General features: G+C 37.2%; 1 protein-coding gene across 5 annotated transcripts in view; it reads left to right on the plus strand.

Annotated features, from left to right (window-relative positions):
- LOC117214741 (protein unc-13 homolog B-like) overlaps positions 1–18,513 on the plus strand; it is a 371,198-nt gene that overhangs the window by 9,773 nt on the left and 342,912 nt on the right. For all 5 annotated transcript variants that reach the window (XM_033461044.1, XM_033461046.1, XM_033461045.1 and 2 more), the window contains exon 2: positions 17,224–17,253. In XM_033461044.1, the coding sequence (XP_033316935.1) occupies positions 17,224–17,253 (30 nt within the window). The remainder of the gene's footprint in view (positions 1–17,223; positions 17,254–18,513) is intronic.

The following is an 18,513-nucleotide window of genomic DNA, read 5'->3' on the forward strand; positions in this document are numbered from 1 at the left end:
ATTATATACGTATTAGTCGGTCATGCACCTGCAAGCGATGCAATCCATCTCCATTTTCCGACGTTCAGAGCAAGATAACTAGGTATCGTGAGGTTTTGAAGTGGAGAGGGTAGGAATCCAATATGAGGATCCTGTGGGAGTTTCTAGCCGCAGGAAGGATCGTCCTTGGTTAAGGATACGGGCATCGTCATTATAAATGGGGTGCTTTGAACTCCGAGAACGATGCGTTGGGTGGAAAACCAGGGGTTTGTAGGAAAGGGGAAAAGCAATAGCTTGACTGTCGCCAGACAGCGGGCTATGAATTCTATCTCCTCTTTCTTTCTTTCTTTCCCTGGTACGTTTTCCATCATCTATCTTTTCTTTCTTGTCCGACTATTCTCTCGTTCTATTTATTTCCGATAAACGGAGAAAATCCGTGACGTGCAGAAATCAGCAAGGTTGAAAGGAAATTTCAGCGGTGAGCCATTATTACTTGCGCGTACCCGGTATGCTCCGATGATGTTATTGAAAAATGCGTAAATATTATGTCATAGTGTAGCATAAATTAGCATCGTATAGTATAAGCAATAAAATTACCTGTACGCACACAGGTTGAAACTATTTAACCCCTTAACCTACGATTTACGTTCGAGAATTTTGGGCCAAAAACGTAAACAAGCTGAACGTAAACAAACGAGAAAAAAGAAGTCGAAAACATAGAATAAAAATTTTTCGTTTGAGACTTTGTTTTCGAGAAAATCGACTTTAATTTTCGCTCGGTACGCGTGCACTTTATCACGTCTCGTTATAACGGATCTCACTGTAGATTTTTAAAAAAATTAAAAAAAAAATAAAAAAAAATTTTTATTCTATATTTTCGACTTCTTTTTTCGCGTAGAATCACCCCCTTTCCGCTTGTACCACCAGTTACCAGCAACCCTGTATATTATATTTGGCCCGATCATCATATTACGGTCTATGCCCGTAATATTTACGTTTGGTCCGATCATCTACTACGGGCCATGCCCGTGATATTTACGTTTGGCCCGATCATCGTACTACGGGCTATGCCCGTAGTCGTAGGTTAAGGGTTAACAATTGAAATAATACGTACTACTTGAAATAATTGGAGAATCTCGACTACTTTCACTTGATTTGGCCATTTCTCCCGTTACTTTAACTTTTACATCTACGTTCCCTGTTTCTGGATTTTGTTGAATTATTTTTTTAAAGTCAATCCATCAAACCTACAGAATTTATAGATATTTGTTTGATCATTGAATCGTCTATAATGCCGATCCTTTAATTATCTCGAGCAGAGTATTATTAACAATCTATAAGTTAAATGAAAGTGTACAGGAGATTGCTCAAGACCAGATTAATCGTGTCGTAAAAACGTCATTGATTCATGACGATTTTTTAATCAGCGTTGGATATTTTTATTAAGACGTTACCCATCTGTTAAAACCAAAGGAGAGACGAGTTTCTTAAAATTGTTTGTCGACTTCCCTCAGATATAAGATTTTCAAAGATGTCGATATAACATAGGAAAGGAGACGTAGAGACGTAATAGCGGTTTCTTTATAGTTATACGTATCAGCAGCGCCAATCAACCATCTTTATTCCCCTAATTTCGCAACATGTACCCGCGTCATCATTGGCTCGCGTGTATCTCTTTTCCTTTCTGCTGACGACACGAGATCTGCCAGTAACGTTGCACGATTTTCGTGCGGTCGTGTTATACGCGAGTAACTATGTTGTGATGGTTATTGGTTTTATGGAGCAGCTGGAGCAACCGAGAATTTCAGGAGAGAAGACGGTGCGGAGGCCGGTTCACGTGCTAGCCAGGGAGTTAATTACGCGCGAAAACAATATTATCGAACGAATTATCGGACAGGAGAGCGAAACTCCGTTAAGTGCAGAGCCGACGGGGTCGCTCATTACCGGCCTCTTCCACGTAAATGTACTGCACGATATAAATTATTTAGGCGGATGGCCAATTGGCCGGATTCAAAGGGAACCGCTGTTCACCCTCTCTTCTTTCGTTTTGCTTTTTCTTTTCCAATTTTACTCCGCGTTCTTTCTTACCACGCGCTTTAATCCTATTATCGTCGATCGAGGACAAGGCTTTGGCCGAGATTTTCAGCCGACCGGGAAAATTTTTTCGATCGTACGTGTAATAGTACGCGCGAAATTGAACGCTTGTTTTTATAAGATGAAAGGTATTTAATTATGAGATCGTTCTCCTTAAAATACCACCCACCTTCTCTTTATCGTCGTAGAAGGCTGTATGGATCATTGGTTAACCAGGTTGAAAGCTTTACGAAAGAAACGATCGATCTCGCTATGCTTAAGCATGGTAGTTGGTTGAATTTTAATAAATTAAAAAATTTTCTCGGTGCCCTTAATTATGATTGCAAATTTGTTAATAATCAATCGTAATTCGTTGTTATAGGAAACTAGAGATTATACTTGTTAATCATTCATAGTTGCGGAAATCTTACGATGTTTAAGGCTCCTTTAGAATATAACGTGTTCTGAAATATTCAGTGACTGTTTTAGTATTAACGCATATTCGTTTTCTGACAAATTCTGACGTATTTACATTTCACACTGAATTAATTATTCTATAGCAATCCTATTATCGATAATCTGAATATGCAGCTATGAATGGAATTTTCTACAATTACGTTTGTATTGCTACGCTTATTTTTAGTTTCTTTACTTTAATTGCAATTCTTCTTCTAATCACCAATTGCATAATTTTATTAGAAAAGAAGAACATTGATTAACGAATAAAGGTAGAAAGAGCTAAATCGTATTTTTGTACAACTATTTATTAACGGGTGATCTGCTTGCTCAAGCAGTTGCATAATTGTCGTACAGTAATAAACCACAGGTTATTAGCACGATATCCGCTAGACACTTGGGATCTTCATAATATTTATTTACCGTTAAGGTGAAATTTTTATTCTTCTTGGAAAAAGTGCATTAAAGTGCATGAAATGATTTCTGTAAAGTCTAAGTTCAACCTACTTAGTAATCCTCTTTCGTCGCTGTTCGTAGGTTGATATTTGAATAAAGAAAGAGGAAGGAAACGTCTTGTTGATGTAAATTAAATGGGAGCATTACTCGATCATTCTTGATGAATTTAGTTAAAAATTAAACATTCTGTAAGAGAATTAAAATTGCGTCGTAACTTCTTGATCGAATGCTTTCACTTTGAGAAATCGTGTTTGTTTGAATCGCGTGTTGTTTTAAACACGATGAATTTTTAATATCGCAGGGTGCTGTCTTTCACGCGATGCACAGTCGAGTTCGTGATATCGATTTGGTTTAGTTTACGAGGCTAGTGGCCGATATTAACGAAAGCGTGAAAAACCACTGAAAACTTCTCCTTCACGGACAATTTATTATTGCAATAAAAAGCGTTTTATTTTCTCGCTATGCGCATTATCGATAGTCGAACTCAACAAGAGAGTATTTATCGATTACAGGTTCGAACGCGGTTTCTCGTCAGTTCGCATAAAATCGTAAAGTTTCGCATACGAGATATCAGATTTTACGGTAGGATGAAGACGGATAAAAGTCGGTCTTGATTTACCTCTCTTTCGAAATGAACGAAGAAGGAGCGCAAAGATATCAGGTTTTATACTGTTCGCGTAGCTACTTAGCGAAGGAAAAAACTGAACAGTTCTGGTCCATTGATTTTTCATTTTGTAATTTTGTATCACTCGAGTGTTTCAAGATGTATGTAATTTAAAATAAAAAAGAGAAAAAAATAGGTTAAATCATACATATCGCTGTGTGTACATGAGTGTTAGCGGCAACGCTCTTTGGGACGATACACATGCATGTAATGGCAGATAGCTCGGCGCTATTTAGCCTCACCATAATTTATAGCTGGTCCGAGGGTTCAATAAGGACCCTGCCACGGTAGGGTGCTTGAGTGAATGTTTGGAAAGTCGATAACTGGCGATTCGAAGTCGCCGAGCTATGAGTTATCGATGATACGACTGTTTAGAGTTTAAAGGATGCGTGACATAGTTTAGAAATAGCAAGCGGTCCAACGTTGCATTGCCGAAGAACGAAGACATTGTTTAAACGGTTTAAACGGCCAGAGATGTCTCTTATTTAGCATGGGATTAGAACCTTTTACTCTTCTCGGTGTCCACTAGTCCAAGTAACGAACTCTTTTCTTTAACGCCCTGTATATACAGGGTGGTTGGTAACTGGTGGTACAAGCGGAAAGGGGTTGATTGAATATAGAATAAAAATTTTTTCTTTTTAATTTTTTTTTTAATTTTTTTAAAAATCTACAGTGAGATCCGTTATAACGAGACGTGCACGCGTACCGAGCGAAAATTCAAAGTCGATTTTCTCGAAAACAAAGCCTCAAGCGAAAAACTTTTATTCTATATTTTCGACTTCTTTTTTCGCGTAGAAATTCACCCCCTTTCCGCTTGTACCACCAGTTACCAACCACCCTGTATATCAAATATACGTAATACATATATATGTTACATTTTTTTTAGAGGAAATATTAGTTTAACGATGAAATAATAAATACAATATCTGGATTTTCAAGTATTAGCAAAGTATCATGCAGTATTAATAAAAACTTGATGTTTATAAAGCAGTTTTAGATCTACAAAGTACAGAAGCCGCCCGTAACTATTAGACGCTGAATCCTGAATAAATTAGAATCCCATTCGAGGGTATCAAACTGTCTGATTTTATCGAGGAATGAAACCGGCGAGTTTTATTGGTTTTCAAGGGGCTTTAGGAATCCTTAGGGTAAAAGGGAATAAGACATCATATCCACGATCTTGGGAATTCGTTCGATTCACTTTGGACGGGGCATATTATTTGGTATTGTTGTTCTAAACATGAAGTTCGCCAGAAAGCACATTACACAAGTAATTCTTTCAATGTTTCATTTGGTAAATCATACATTCTAGTCTTATTTTATGTTTAACTCTAATAGAAAAATTAGCAAACTTTCTAAGGTCCTTAGGTTTATTTCACGAGGATTTATTGTTCCCATAATTATTTAGAAAGTCGACGTATTCTCGACTTTGAGGATCTTTAAATACATCGTGAAACTCAACGTATTCGAACAACTTTTTCCTGCACATGTTACCACCAGACTCTCCTACTTTTCGAGATATTCGCGAAAGCTGTCCGGTACTAATACGGTGAATTTCGTCCACACGTGCCTATCCGTGTCACAGCCACAAGCATAGCCGGCAGATTTTCTGCCTCCTCCAATTTCCGTTTACATAAACTACAAACAAAAGATAAGAATTAGGTTTAGGTTTGATGTTATTTTATTCGGCCACTCATTAAACTCGAGTCGCGCGAAAACAAAAGGGCGCTTCTCCATCGTATACAGATTGTAACGATACGAATGCGTTCGACGCATACGTGTGATTTGGGTTTAAGCTTTTGACGTAGACGCGTGCGTCGAAAGCACGGTGGAAATTTCACCTTAAAGCGACTGACAATCAATGCTGACGCATATGCCATGACGAACGCACAATTGTAAGCAGAGTGTATCGTAGTGGTGCCGTTTTTTTGCGAATCTCTGAAAAGCTAGGAGATTCGTATACGTACGTGCATAGGAAAAGCATGTTCAAAGTGTTGATTTCTTTAACATATTTAACGATCATCGAAATCGAGAACGCGTTGTTTTTCTAAATACGTAATTACCATTGTTTCTTAAAATATGTATGTCGCATCAATAAAGCCATATGTTCACTTAAGGGTGTTTGTAGAAAAACCATAATCGCAAATACAGTTATCTTATCTTTTTCATACGTCGTGTCTGGGACATTTAGAACGCCATTGAATCGGATTTATAGCAATTGATTGTTCCTCTAGTTTTCGAAGCAATGAATGGAATTTCTTTTTTTCTTTTTCACAAAGCCTTTTTGTACGCGAATTTCATTGAAAATTTACGATGACACGTGTTTCCTTTTATTATCTATTTTCTTATCAGCCCTGACGACTTATGGGATACACGCGCTTTGTATACATGTCATTTATACGCTTGCACCACATTATGCAAATCACAATGTTACGTAAGAAATATCGTTTCAGTATATTGACAGCGATTGCATGTTTTCACACGAAGGAGACGGGTATTCTATAACGGACTTGCGTTACGTAAAAATATTACGAAATGCAAACTAAGGAGTTTAATTGTTGTACAAGGTGAATTTTATTTTTCATATTTGACTTATCGAAACGTGAAACGAAGGAAAAGAGAAAACATATAAAGCATCGAAATTATCGATTGCCTGTATACGTATAGCACGTACAGTGTTACGTCGAAGATCATCTAGATACCATTTTCAACATATAGTATCAGCAATGCGCTTGGTTTGATGTTCGATTCGAGACGATCGTGTATGGGTAATTAATTTCACGATTAATCCGTTCAGGTTGTAATGACCGAATTATATTATTGATTGTACTTATTAAGCGCGCTAATTAATGCTTGCCGATAGCTTTATCGATGACGAGTCGCCACAGAAATCATGCTAAGATTATTAGCGGCGCACATAAGTTCGAAAGTGAAGTAATTAATTGGTTCCGCGCGGAACGAACACTCCTTTGATTTGTCTCTAATGTCTCATTAGAGATTCCATAATTACGATGAATCTCTGCTGCTTCACCCGTGTCTGACGACGTAAGAAAATTTTAGGGTCAATCACGTTTGTGCAAAGCTTGCGTCAGGCTTAACAAACTTATTAATTAATACCACTCTGCTTTCTTTTCGTTAAAGCCTGTTACAATTTCTCGTTTCCTCCTTACCACGAATATTCCGAGATCTTTCCGATCAATAAAGGTGAATTGATTCTGATCGAAAAATGTGAATAAATGATATTAATTAATAAATAAATAATAAAAGGGGAATACTGAAAAATAAATTCGAATTGTTCTAAGATATTTGGAGAAACATCTGCTTTCTTAGTTTTTTGAATAATTACATTTGTAATTGGTTCGGGTGATATATATATATATATATATATATGCTCATAGTAATTTTTAACGTCTCTAGAATTTGTCGGCTTTCGTCTAAATTGGTTCTGTTGAAAATCAATGGTTTATCTAATCAGACCACGGCCTTTATCTTCCTTCGATATCGCCTCATTAACCTTTTAGTTGGGATCGTTTTATATGTTTTTCGTGCATGTACCGGTACAGGAGGATCGTGTACGCGCATAGCCAACTGCGGAGCGATTCAACGAAATTGTTGGTACGCCTGGCACATGCGACTCCATTGTAATCCTCGGTGTCATGCGACTGCGGAAAGACGCCGTTTCATAAGGAAACAACGACAAAGCGCTCGTACGCTTACGGACTTACGTATTGCAGACATCTAATAAGGAGTCTTTGCCAGATGATTCTTCCTCCCTTTCGTCGTTCTCATTCCATTCGTGAATCCCTTTTTCTTCCTTGCATCCAGCTCTTTGTAATGAACATGGTAGCCGTAGCCCGTAGCCTCGTTTCAAAATGCCAGACGTTTCCACGTTTATTCCATACCTTCGGCCGGCTTTACTTATCGGAGAGAACGCGCGAATAACATTTCTATTGAAATAGAAACCAGATAGCAAAAGTATGGAATGTTTCTGCAGAGACGTTCCGTGAGTCTTTTATTGTCGGCCAGACTGTGAGAGTGAGAGAGAGAGAGAAAGAGAGAGAGAGAGAGAGAGAGAGAGAAAAGACGACAGTTCAGCAGACATTCGAAGAAGAATTCCTTTGCAAGAGGAAAGCCGTTCAACTCTGCGTACAGGTTTTTGAAAACTACCCGACCATTTTGAACGAGCACACGTACCCTTCTTAAGAGTCGGGAAGACGACGAGTTTCAAAAAGATTTATATTTTTCCTTACTTGGTTTTATTTATTTCCCTTGAATTGTATTTCTATATTTTAAGTCTACAAGCGTATATACGTTAGGATTTTTACACGTGAAAACGACGAGTGTTATTCTTCACACTCTTGAGAATCGATATTATTAGTAAATTTCATTTTATGTTGTATGTATGAGTAGTATCCTGGTAGCGAAAGATACGAGGAAAACGTGTTTATTGTACAATTACGCGATGAAATCGATAAAATACCGTATCGTGTTTGTCTCTCCCTCGACGATAATTCGCTGGGATGGAGCAAAAAGTGCCTGTCTCCCCTACTTCTTCCAACCACGCATCATCTTATTCTCATTACCCAATAGGCGAATCTTAATCCAATACACAAAATATCAACAAAAAGTATGCCAAGATACGTTAACTCTTATTCGTCACAATGCCCTGCTCAACGGGTGATATGTTCTCCTTGTACAGAAATATAATCACGTAGCATCTTTTATGGATCGAAACGATTTCAGCGTATGAATTCAAAATTTGTTTGCGAGAATAAAGACGGCATTCCAGACACAACATCGTCTTCTCATCGTTCGCCAGGTTGAATGCTTATTCCCGGGGTTTATTCTCGCCATGATGCAGATCCTCGACGAACACGGTTCAACATTTTCAACCGAGCTGATACGATGTGACGGGGTTACTTTCGACGCAGAGACATCATCCCATCCGTGAATCTTTCACGATCCTGTGATAAGCCGCGATAACGTATCGGATTTACACGTCACGTAAATATTATCTTTAATATAACTGAGTTATAAATAACAGCCGGGTTATACCGTGGCCTCTCATCGTCGACCCAGCGCGTTTTCATCGTTCACGAGCGTTGCGTTTTCGCAGCATTGAGACGCGCGACACGGGGAAAAAGTATGGGGTTGAAAGTATCCCATTAACTTGGTACAGGTGCGCGCACACACGAGCAGCCTTCGCACGTGTGCTCGCTGAAGAACGGATACAATGGAACACGCGAGTGCGGCACAATGTCGACGAGAACATCGACAAGAACTTCTCGTCTGGTATTCATACGTAGAAGCCTATTGTCTCGAGTTGTTCGAAGGTAAAAGACATCACGCGCAACTTCGTACGCGAAGCGATAGTATATAGCTTCGCGCACATTTTCCATAGAATTTTGTCGCTTCTCGAGCATCATTTACTCTCTCTCCGCCGCTATCCTTTTCTTACCTCCTTCGTGCCAACCTAGAACCGTCGTGCATTTTAGTTTATGACGTTTCGGCAACACTTTCGCTTTGTCTACGTTACTCTCGTACCAGCTTTCTAGAAACTAGACGGTGGCTAAGCTTCTTTGACGGGTCGGCTATAGTTTTTATACAGAACTTTACATCAAAGTGACGAGCAACTTTAAAAGAAAAAAAAAAAAAAAATAAAAGAAAGAAAGGAAAGAGGAAGAATGAAAGAAAGGAATGTGAACCAACAGCTCTTGTGATATCTCTTTCGTTGGTTCGCTGGAATATATATTTTAAATACTCAATCTGTCAAGTACCGTGGGCATAAACATACGAGCTGTTCCATCGATGTTTTTTTATTTCAAATATCTCTGTTATTTCGAATAACAAACGAATATTTATGAAAGGTGTGTAGATAAAAGAATGACATAACAATGCAATCAGGTGTCGATATTTCTTTATAGCAAGAGGCGGAGGTGAAGGTTAAATCGAATGTTCGATTTGTTATAATCAAATTTAATAAAATACCGAATTAGATCAAAGATGTATAACATAGAATGATTTTAATAGAATAGTGAGTTTGGTGTATAAAGCTACTAAGGTACTTCATTTATTTTAGACTTTACCGCATTCGAGTTTCTATTAATGGAATTGATTATTCATAGTCGACACTATTTTACTAATCATGAATTAAACCAAGTCCACAGTTCTGAATGGGTTTTCCCGTTTCACTATGCTATTGTTTTCTCCGTTGGGCAGACTGGTCAATGCTCTGGAAGTCATCCAATCTAGCATAAGCAAACAAGTCTACTTACAAACTTTGCTTTACCCACACAGAGTATGTATGAAGATACGATTTGTAAACAAAAACTCCATCAATCTTTGCAAATGAACTCCCACAATTAACCAACTCGGCAACTTCTAATTTGTCCAAGAATAATAATCCGCGTCCTCGATTAAAGAGAGTGCTCTTTGTGCATGTCATGATGATTCGTGGCTGCGATTATTTTCTCTAAATAATCGACATATATATATATTAGTTCTATCTGATAATGATACATTTCACGATAAAAGTAACAGGTGTACGTTAAAAATCTGCGATAGTCACTCGTACGTCGATTTCCATTACTCTTTCAGTTTTCTGGTTCAATTAATTTTTTATATTATTTGTTATTTATATCTGCGAAGAGACTGGACTATCAAGCTTAAAACTCTAGAAACAAAGAACCGAAGAATATAATAATATGAATTTGAACCCAGACAAACTTCGCGACACTCCGAAATACTTTGATTAAAAATTTTTGATTAAAATTCTCCTATTAGAATATTTGCATTTTATTTCACTTCCGTACCGTTTCTTTGATATTACAGTGCCAGGGTATTAAATACGTTCCCACTAGTTACATTTCTTCTGTAAATAATTCTGAAATTACGTATGAATATTTAAGTATCGTTTGATTTGCGTAGCGATTCTGCCCGATTTCGTGATTTCAGACTCGGTTTAGTACTAACGGGACTTTTTTTTCGTGCTTTTGGTATTGCATATTGGATTTCAATTGCATCTGGCTAGACGCCAACTTGTGTAGATATCAAATGACATCGTGTACGGGGAAGGACGGTATTTTTAAGTGGTCCAAAGTAATTAATTTGGAAAGAAAAGATAATTAAGTGATATGCACCTGTTGGTTGTAACCGGTGTCCGCTGGTCACGAACTTTGAATGCGTAGTCGTGACAGTAGCTCGAGTATGCACCGACTGTTTTAAATTATTATTTTCCCGCGAGGTCATCGCTGTTGCTTTACCAAGATTTCCGCAACATGTATGAATTTTCATGCACTGTAATAGCTAACGCAACGATATTTCGTTTATATTTTCCGCTTTTAAATCGATATTGTTTTCGTTTCACTCATACGTTTGGTATCAGTTAACCGTAAGCTGTTGAATTATTGATGGTCTGAAAAACCGTATGTTTTTCGCTAAACTTTGGAACGAAAAAAAAAAAGAAATGAGAGAAGAAAACGGAACATCAACAATACAGGGCAAATTACGAAACTAACGAAATAAAACTTAGTTAATTTGCGCTTAAGCGAATATGCTAACCTTTTTTTCTCTTTGTCGCTTTACGTGCGTGCGTTCTTTCCTGAAACGGCCTCTGCATACATGTTTAACGTTAAAAAATTTAATACTAGAAACGAATCGATACGAGCCGAATGGAACCTCCATCGTCAACTCCGTGCTTTCATGCGCTTGGGAAATTATGATTTCCCGGAATCGTAACACTTTCGTGCGTCCCATTTGACCTGTTACGTTAGCTAAAGAGAATATTACGTGTAACTTCTCCTGACAATTGTGTTAACGTGGAAAAATTAGTATCAAGATTCTTCCCTGATTCAAATCTTTTTGCTAAAATGTGTGTATGACGTTACATTAATGAACCGTGTGAAACCGCAACTGCACCTGTTTCGATCGTTCTATCGCTACAGAAGCAATTTTCTTATCAAACGGCTTCCATCTTTCAAAGTTACGATCTTCTCCATATGCAGGTTGCCGTCAAAAGTAAGTGGGAGTTGGTGTAAATGAGATATCAAAGGGTTTGGTAAACGATTATTTATAGAGATATAATAATTACTTTGTGTCACAAAATATCTGCAAATCTGTCCTAGAAATATCAAGATAGAAATACGATGAGTCTCATCGTTGTTGTCTGTTTTTCCTATTTGCGGTGTATATGTAGGTGTATCGAGGTTCATCTTTGAGCAAGTAAGTTGAGAAATTGTATTCACACAAGTAGTTGTAACAGACATCTAAATTGTATCTGTTTACGTTAAGTTTCAAATACAATTTCTACTATATTTAAAATTTTAATGCAAGCCTAATCCAACTTTACTCCTAGAGAACAAAAGGAGCTACAGAAAGTCCTGTATTCAGTTCACTTGACCGATATTTACGATATTTATTGGACATTTAAAAGCGTAAACATTTACAGAAAACATACGATAAACGTTAAACGCGATCCCATTGAATACCGAGACTTATTAACATTGTAAATGCGTGGCTGCTCAGTGTTTTTGTAACCTCTGCAAAATATAATACTTGTATTTAAATATCTCGTCTTTTTTATATATATATATTTTCAGATCCGGTTCCAATTTTATCAATATAATTATGCCAATTCAGTCTCCTATAACGCAAACGATACATTCACAGAAAATGTCTACAAATATTTAAATACCTTCATAAGCTTCTGTATATTTCATCTTACAAGTCGTTTTTTAAAAACACCCAGTATATTATACAGGGTGGTTGGTAACTGGTGGTACAAGCGGAAAGGGGGTGATTCTACGCGAAAAAAGAAGTCGAAAATATAGAATAAAAATTTTTCGTTTGAGGCTTTGTTTTCGAGAAAATCGACTTTGAATTTTCGCTCGGTACGCGTGCGGCACGTTATAACGGATCTCACTGTAGATCGTTGTCTCGATGGAAAAATTTTAAAAATATTAAAAAAAAATTTTTATTCTATATTTTCGACTTCTTTTTTCGCGTAGAATCACCCCTTTCCGCTTATACCACCAGTTACCAACCACCCTGTATACACACCGAAACAATCGCGCAATCGATGTTTCTGGGTAGCGAGCTTTTTCACCCCTGGAATGGTAGAAGAATCCATTCCCTGCTCGCGAAGCGTTAACAAGAACACTTTTTCGCATGACAGAATAAATGCGGCTGATTATCGTCCTACGGACAGTTCGGATTACACGTCGCGTGGCTGTGTACGCGACTAACGACGCTTGCGTGTGTACTACAGTAACTTTGGTGAAGCCATTCCTGTGTCTTGCAGTTAACCTTAGGCCAGTTATTCGTTCGTATAGGTTCCAGCTCATTGTCTGGCATTTATTAGTACAGGTCATTGCTTTAAATCTCCGTTGGTTCGTTAAAATCTTGCCTCTGTTCGCCGATGAGCACGCACACTTACGGAAAGGAGCACGAACCCACGGCACGTCAGCCTCATAAGCTTGCGCGAGTCAGGATACGTATACGGGTCACTTCGTGACCTTTTCATTAGGACCGTTAAAAAAAGATTAGCGTCGGTACAACGTTATCTATATACTTGAATCCTTATTTACATTCGAGAAGTTTGCAAACACTCGATCTTTCATTCATCTGTTTTATTGTATTTGAAGGGGGGGAGGGGGGAAGGAGCGAGAAGATTTCATTTAGAAATAATAATCTACGAAATAAAGATTAGAAGATAAAAGAGAGGCACGCTATGTATACAAAGTGCATTGTTCGATTACCACAAATGTTTCCACCATCATTGATGAAATGTCTAGAGGGATTGTGCAAGGACGATTATATTAAAAAGGTCAATAAATTATATATTTATTCTAGGATTTTTTTTTATAATTATATGGGCCATTTAGTACTTAATCCGTGTCAGGAAAATGAATTCCATATCAGCTCAATAATCTTCCCAAAAGTTATTTTTCGACTCTTCATATCGTGGAGTAAATCATTGATGTCCTCTTTTAAACGAAATTTAAAAGATATTGCTTATAATTTATGATACTCTAGTGGTCTCTAAATTCAAGTAGCTTTATTATTCGTAATAAAAGATCCCCGGTTTTTAATTTTGAGTTTAACTCCGTTTATATCGACGATAGGTAATGAAAGAGTTAGAAACTTCGCATATACGGTGTTTTTAGTCCATAACAATTGGGTGTAATTCCAATCGATATTATAATCTACGCGTGAATAATACCTGGATTGTTTGATCTAGACGTCTCTCTGAATCTGATTAAGTCCAATCGGGGTGGCGCGGCGCGGTGCTGCTACTGTTCAATATGTTGTACGGTGAAACAACAATGTAGAAATAGCTTCCTATCGATGCAACGCTGTGTTCTCGTGTTCAGTTGTACGGGTTTCCAGTCGAAACTCTAATTTACGTATTTCCATCAAAAACACATTATTTGTACCGTAGAATTTGTTTGAAATATCATTTCGATGACCAACACATATACAGCAACACGATATCTAATAATATAACTTAAAATATTAGATTTTTATGGATCGATTCGAAAGGTGGAGCGATGTCACCATGATTGAACGTCAAGCGTGGTAGTTAAAGATTCAGCTTGTAAAGTTAGTTGTTTCGAGTATAGTACACGTAATATAATCTCGATAATCTTAAAGCAAGAGTTGGCTGTGTTGTTCGGCGACTATTACGTTTTAGCTTTCTATCTTATTTGTAGCTAATTTTCAACAGGTAGGTAGAGAAGCCAGGAATTCGAAGTTTTACGCCTACTGTATGTGGTATGCATACAATGTTGCTAGTGAGAAGAACACGAAACTATATATGTGCCTAGATAACATCAATGTTAGTATAGAGCGTAGGCTTTTGTGTAGGTGTTCTTTAGAGTTCAATCAGAGATCACTTTCGCTATAAATCAACATTGATAGTGTCGTAAATGAATTATAAATAGTAATTGGCCATTATATTATCGACTGGGTAATTCTGGGAAAATATATGTATAATTAACTTTCAACTAAAAGGAAAAGTATATGTGTTGCCATAATATAACGATATTCGAAATTGAGATCCATTAATCGTCAAATACCAGTTCTATAATTAACAGCAATATATATACATATCATGGAAAAAAGTAACGTGAAATAAAAAGTATATCACACACCAGCAGCCAATTCTATGCATACTAAAAACAGCAGAGGAGCAGAAACTCAGCAGCAATTATCGCATTCGAGCGAACGGTACTCAAATATCTACTCGAACAAGGAAATTCCTTTTCTGAAGCTCGTTATGACGTAGAGAATTAATTATTTTTGAGATTCCAAGAAGCACGATAATAAGTCTTTCACGGTATTGTCTCCGCTGTATTCTGAGTGCCGATTTAAATGCTATAATAGAATGCGCTGCTACGTAAAAAAGTAATTTTGATAGCTTTGATGTCGAAGTACAAAGCACTCAAACATCTGCAGGAAACTTTTACGATCTAGTGAAACTGTATTTGTTAGAATTGGTTGTTGGATAAGATTGATTATATAATCTGGAACGATAGCTGTTTTTGTGAGCCTAAATTTAATGTTCTTGTTATATCTAGCTATGTATTACACGATTCATCGTATTTTAGATAATATACAATCAATTTAATATAATTCTTGATTAATACTCAATATACTATACAAATTTACAAGCTCTTTTATCCATACTTACAGCGTTTCAAGATACGTGTAAGAAACGTATTTTTAAAGTCTACATATATCACATAACGCATAGGTGACATAAAGTCTACGTATATTATTGCAAAGATGAGAATAGAATTTTTCTTATAATCAATTACATGTAATCAGTTTGAATACGATAATATTTAGTGTAATATTTTCAAATGTCATCTTTGATATCGTCGTAAATAGACATCAATATTCATATTTTATATAAATTTCTTTTTCATATTTTTTTCTTTCTCTCTTCTGCAATGTGATATACAAAATGCGTTTCATTGTTCATCTCTCAATAATAAAAACAATTACATATACAACTGAATTGTATTGATCGAATAAACTCACCATTGTATATTTCAATATTCATACTTTCACAAACACACTGTTACTCTGATATAAACCGCATATTATTTTCATCATGAATCTTTCGATCATTTCCACACGACGTCATCAGCTAGTTAGTCGGACAACGCTGCTTCTCTTTCAACCGTTCGATGTAAGATCAATCGGTCAAATACGGGTTTTATAATATCATTACCGACGCTTTTCTCCGGAAGAAATTGAATTCTCTTCTCGTTTTCGAATATTCAGATCTAATAACGTTTGGACGTGCGTGTGTGCAATTGTACAAGTGTGCACAGCCCTATCTGTCTACGCGTTCGGTAAATGCATATATGGAAGCCGTTTCAAGGCAGGCTCATTGTCGTTGAAGTGTCACACGTGAATTGCGGCGAATTGATTTATTCATAGATAGCGGATGCTCAATGGAAAATCGTGGAACGTCGAAATCGAATTCACCAGCCACCGGCTTCAATTTCCGTGTATATGTGTCTTCGGGATGCATTTAAAAGTGGCTGCCTATTTTTGTGACCAAGCCGAGCTTTCCAACGGGTTTCCATGGAATCGAAGATCCAAAGATGCAATGGCGTTCCAGCGTTTCAGTTAGAAAGTATAAATGCAGGATTAATTTGAAGAATAGAGTTCTGAAGATTTCGTACATTTAGTACCGTTTGTCCTACAAATTAAATAGTCGTCGAACATAAATTCATATTATATTAATTTGTCACGACAAAAAGTATAATTTGATGAAATCTTAGTGGTTCGACGTATCGACTGATGACCAGCTCTACTCTGTTCTTTTTATGCACGAACTTGTCGGAGTGGACATATTCTGTAATTCGAAAAAAGCAGTATGCAATTCGATTTGACGTTACGGTAAGAAGATAAATATCTGCTTCGAATTCGACGAGAGTCAGTCTTGTAATTACTGATGATTCTGCGCGTAAAAGAGGATTAGATACTTCCCGAGTTATTACATTGATTCTACGACATCTTCTTCTACTATAAGTTTAGTTATAATAAAATTGTTTGTATGATCAGTATTTTACGATAATGTAGAGTAACAACGATGTTCTTTTCTAAGCTAAATTAATTATTATTTAATTTAATACATTAATTAAGCATAGGTAAAAAAATTGCTAGGCAATGAATTCGAAATGATCATAAAATGACACAAAAGTCCTCGTAGAAACGTATATGTACTGTTTTCAAGGAGTGTCGTTTCCTATCTTCGTCGAATGATCTTGGCCTTAGGGTAGAATGAAATTAACCATTGACTCGCTTACGTTAAGACAAATAAGTGGAATAACCTACTTTCGTTTTAATTATTCCGAACGTCCAGCTGCGTGCATATTTACGTATGCTTTTAATCGAACCAGCGTGCTTTAATTCCATTTATGCACATGCTCGCACGCTCACACAGTTGATACGTTGATTTAGCGAAATTAAGCGACCCACGAGAACTGTTAATATTATCTTTTACCGGTATCGCGTAAACAATCATTCGGAATCAATCGGTACCTTTGATTTATGACCTATTTTCTCGTTTTCTGTTGCAGTGAAGAAGGCGCGGTTCGTCTGCGAGGAAGGTTTGTATCCTATGAAAACGGGAAGAAGAGTCTAATTGGGATCCAAACTTGAAGTTGTTCTAAAATGAGCCTTAAAGACTTGCACGAGCGTGGCGCAAATAGGTATCTGCACATGCAAATTACAAGCGATCAACGTTCACCGTGGGACGATTGTTTCGAAAATTGAGATAGAAGCGATACTATTCGCGAAATGAAGTCTTTACTCACGCTCTAGTTTTAAGGTTCGAGCAAAATTTGTTGCACTCTGATTGGAACGGTTCCAAGCTAAAGGTTATGCGATTCCTCAACCGGAATATCGCGATGTTCTGTTCATGCCGAAATAATTTTTCCGCGGTACCGGCGTGCAGATCCTTCGCGACAACGCGACGTTACGCGACTGCCAATTTCTCGAAATCTTCCCTTTTATTTTTACCGATGTTTGCCTCAGTTTGTTTTCGAACATGCAAATAAGCTATGCTCCAATCCTCGCGAACACTCCAGTTACATTAAACGATCAGATGCCTCGTAACTACCGACCGACTTAGTTCTACTTAGATCGAAAACTTAAATCGCTCTCTATGTGTTTCGTGAAGGAACGTGTCCTTGATATTTCTTCGATAGCTGCATTCGTTCATTAGTATCGTTTGTTCGCAAAAACGACTCGGTTCGCGACAAACCTAATGTTGCAGGGAAACGTTTCGAACGAATTATTAGAATCGTTAACGATAGAGATGTGTATCATAAAGGATTTCTTGGTGTTACGCGATTTGCTGAAAATACTCGAGAACGACATTGGAAATATGCAAAAATTTGTTATTCATCGTCCTAAATCGTTCCATTTTCTGTTTGAGAATGTCACGAATTCGCGATATCACAGTGAAACGGTTTATACCGGGCGTAGAATTTATTCTTTATTTTAAAGCGACCATCTTATTGCTAGTCATGAATGATCGTGATTTTTGTCGTGTCGCGGCGTTATTTAAAGCGAGACAATTTCCAGGAACAACAGCGATCTTTGCACATATATGCTGTTAATGCGTTCAAACTTTTCAAATCGTAGTAATTTCCTGTTACGTCTAGCCAGTTTACCGGCTCTCGTGTTTCATAGCATTCTCTCGCTAGTTATAGGCAAAAGCCTCGAGACTTTGAGTAACTTCGCATTCATATCGCGCGTCTTTTTACGTTGGGTTACGTGTATTACCGCATATAGCCTGAGACTAGTAGAATCATTGTTTTTCATGTAGATAATGTTGTGTATAGAAACGCAACGTTTATAGATAA

The sequence above is a fragment of the Bombus bifarius genome, unplaced genomic scaffold (genome assembly GCF_011952205.1).
Source record: "Bombus bifarius isolate JDL3187 unplaced genomic scaffold, Bbif_JDL3187 scf7180000009243, whole genome shotgun sequence".
Lineage (NCBI taxonomy): Eukaryota > Metazoa > Arthropoda > Insecta > Hymenoptera > Apidae > Bombus > Bombus bifarius.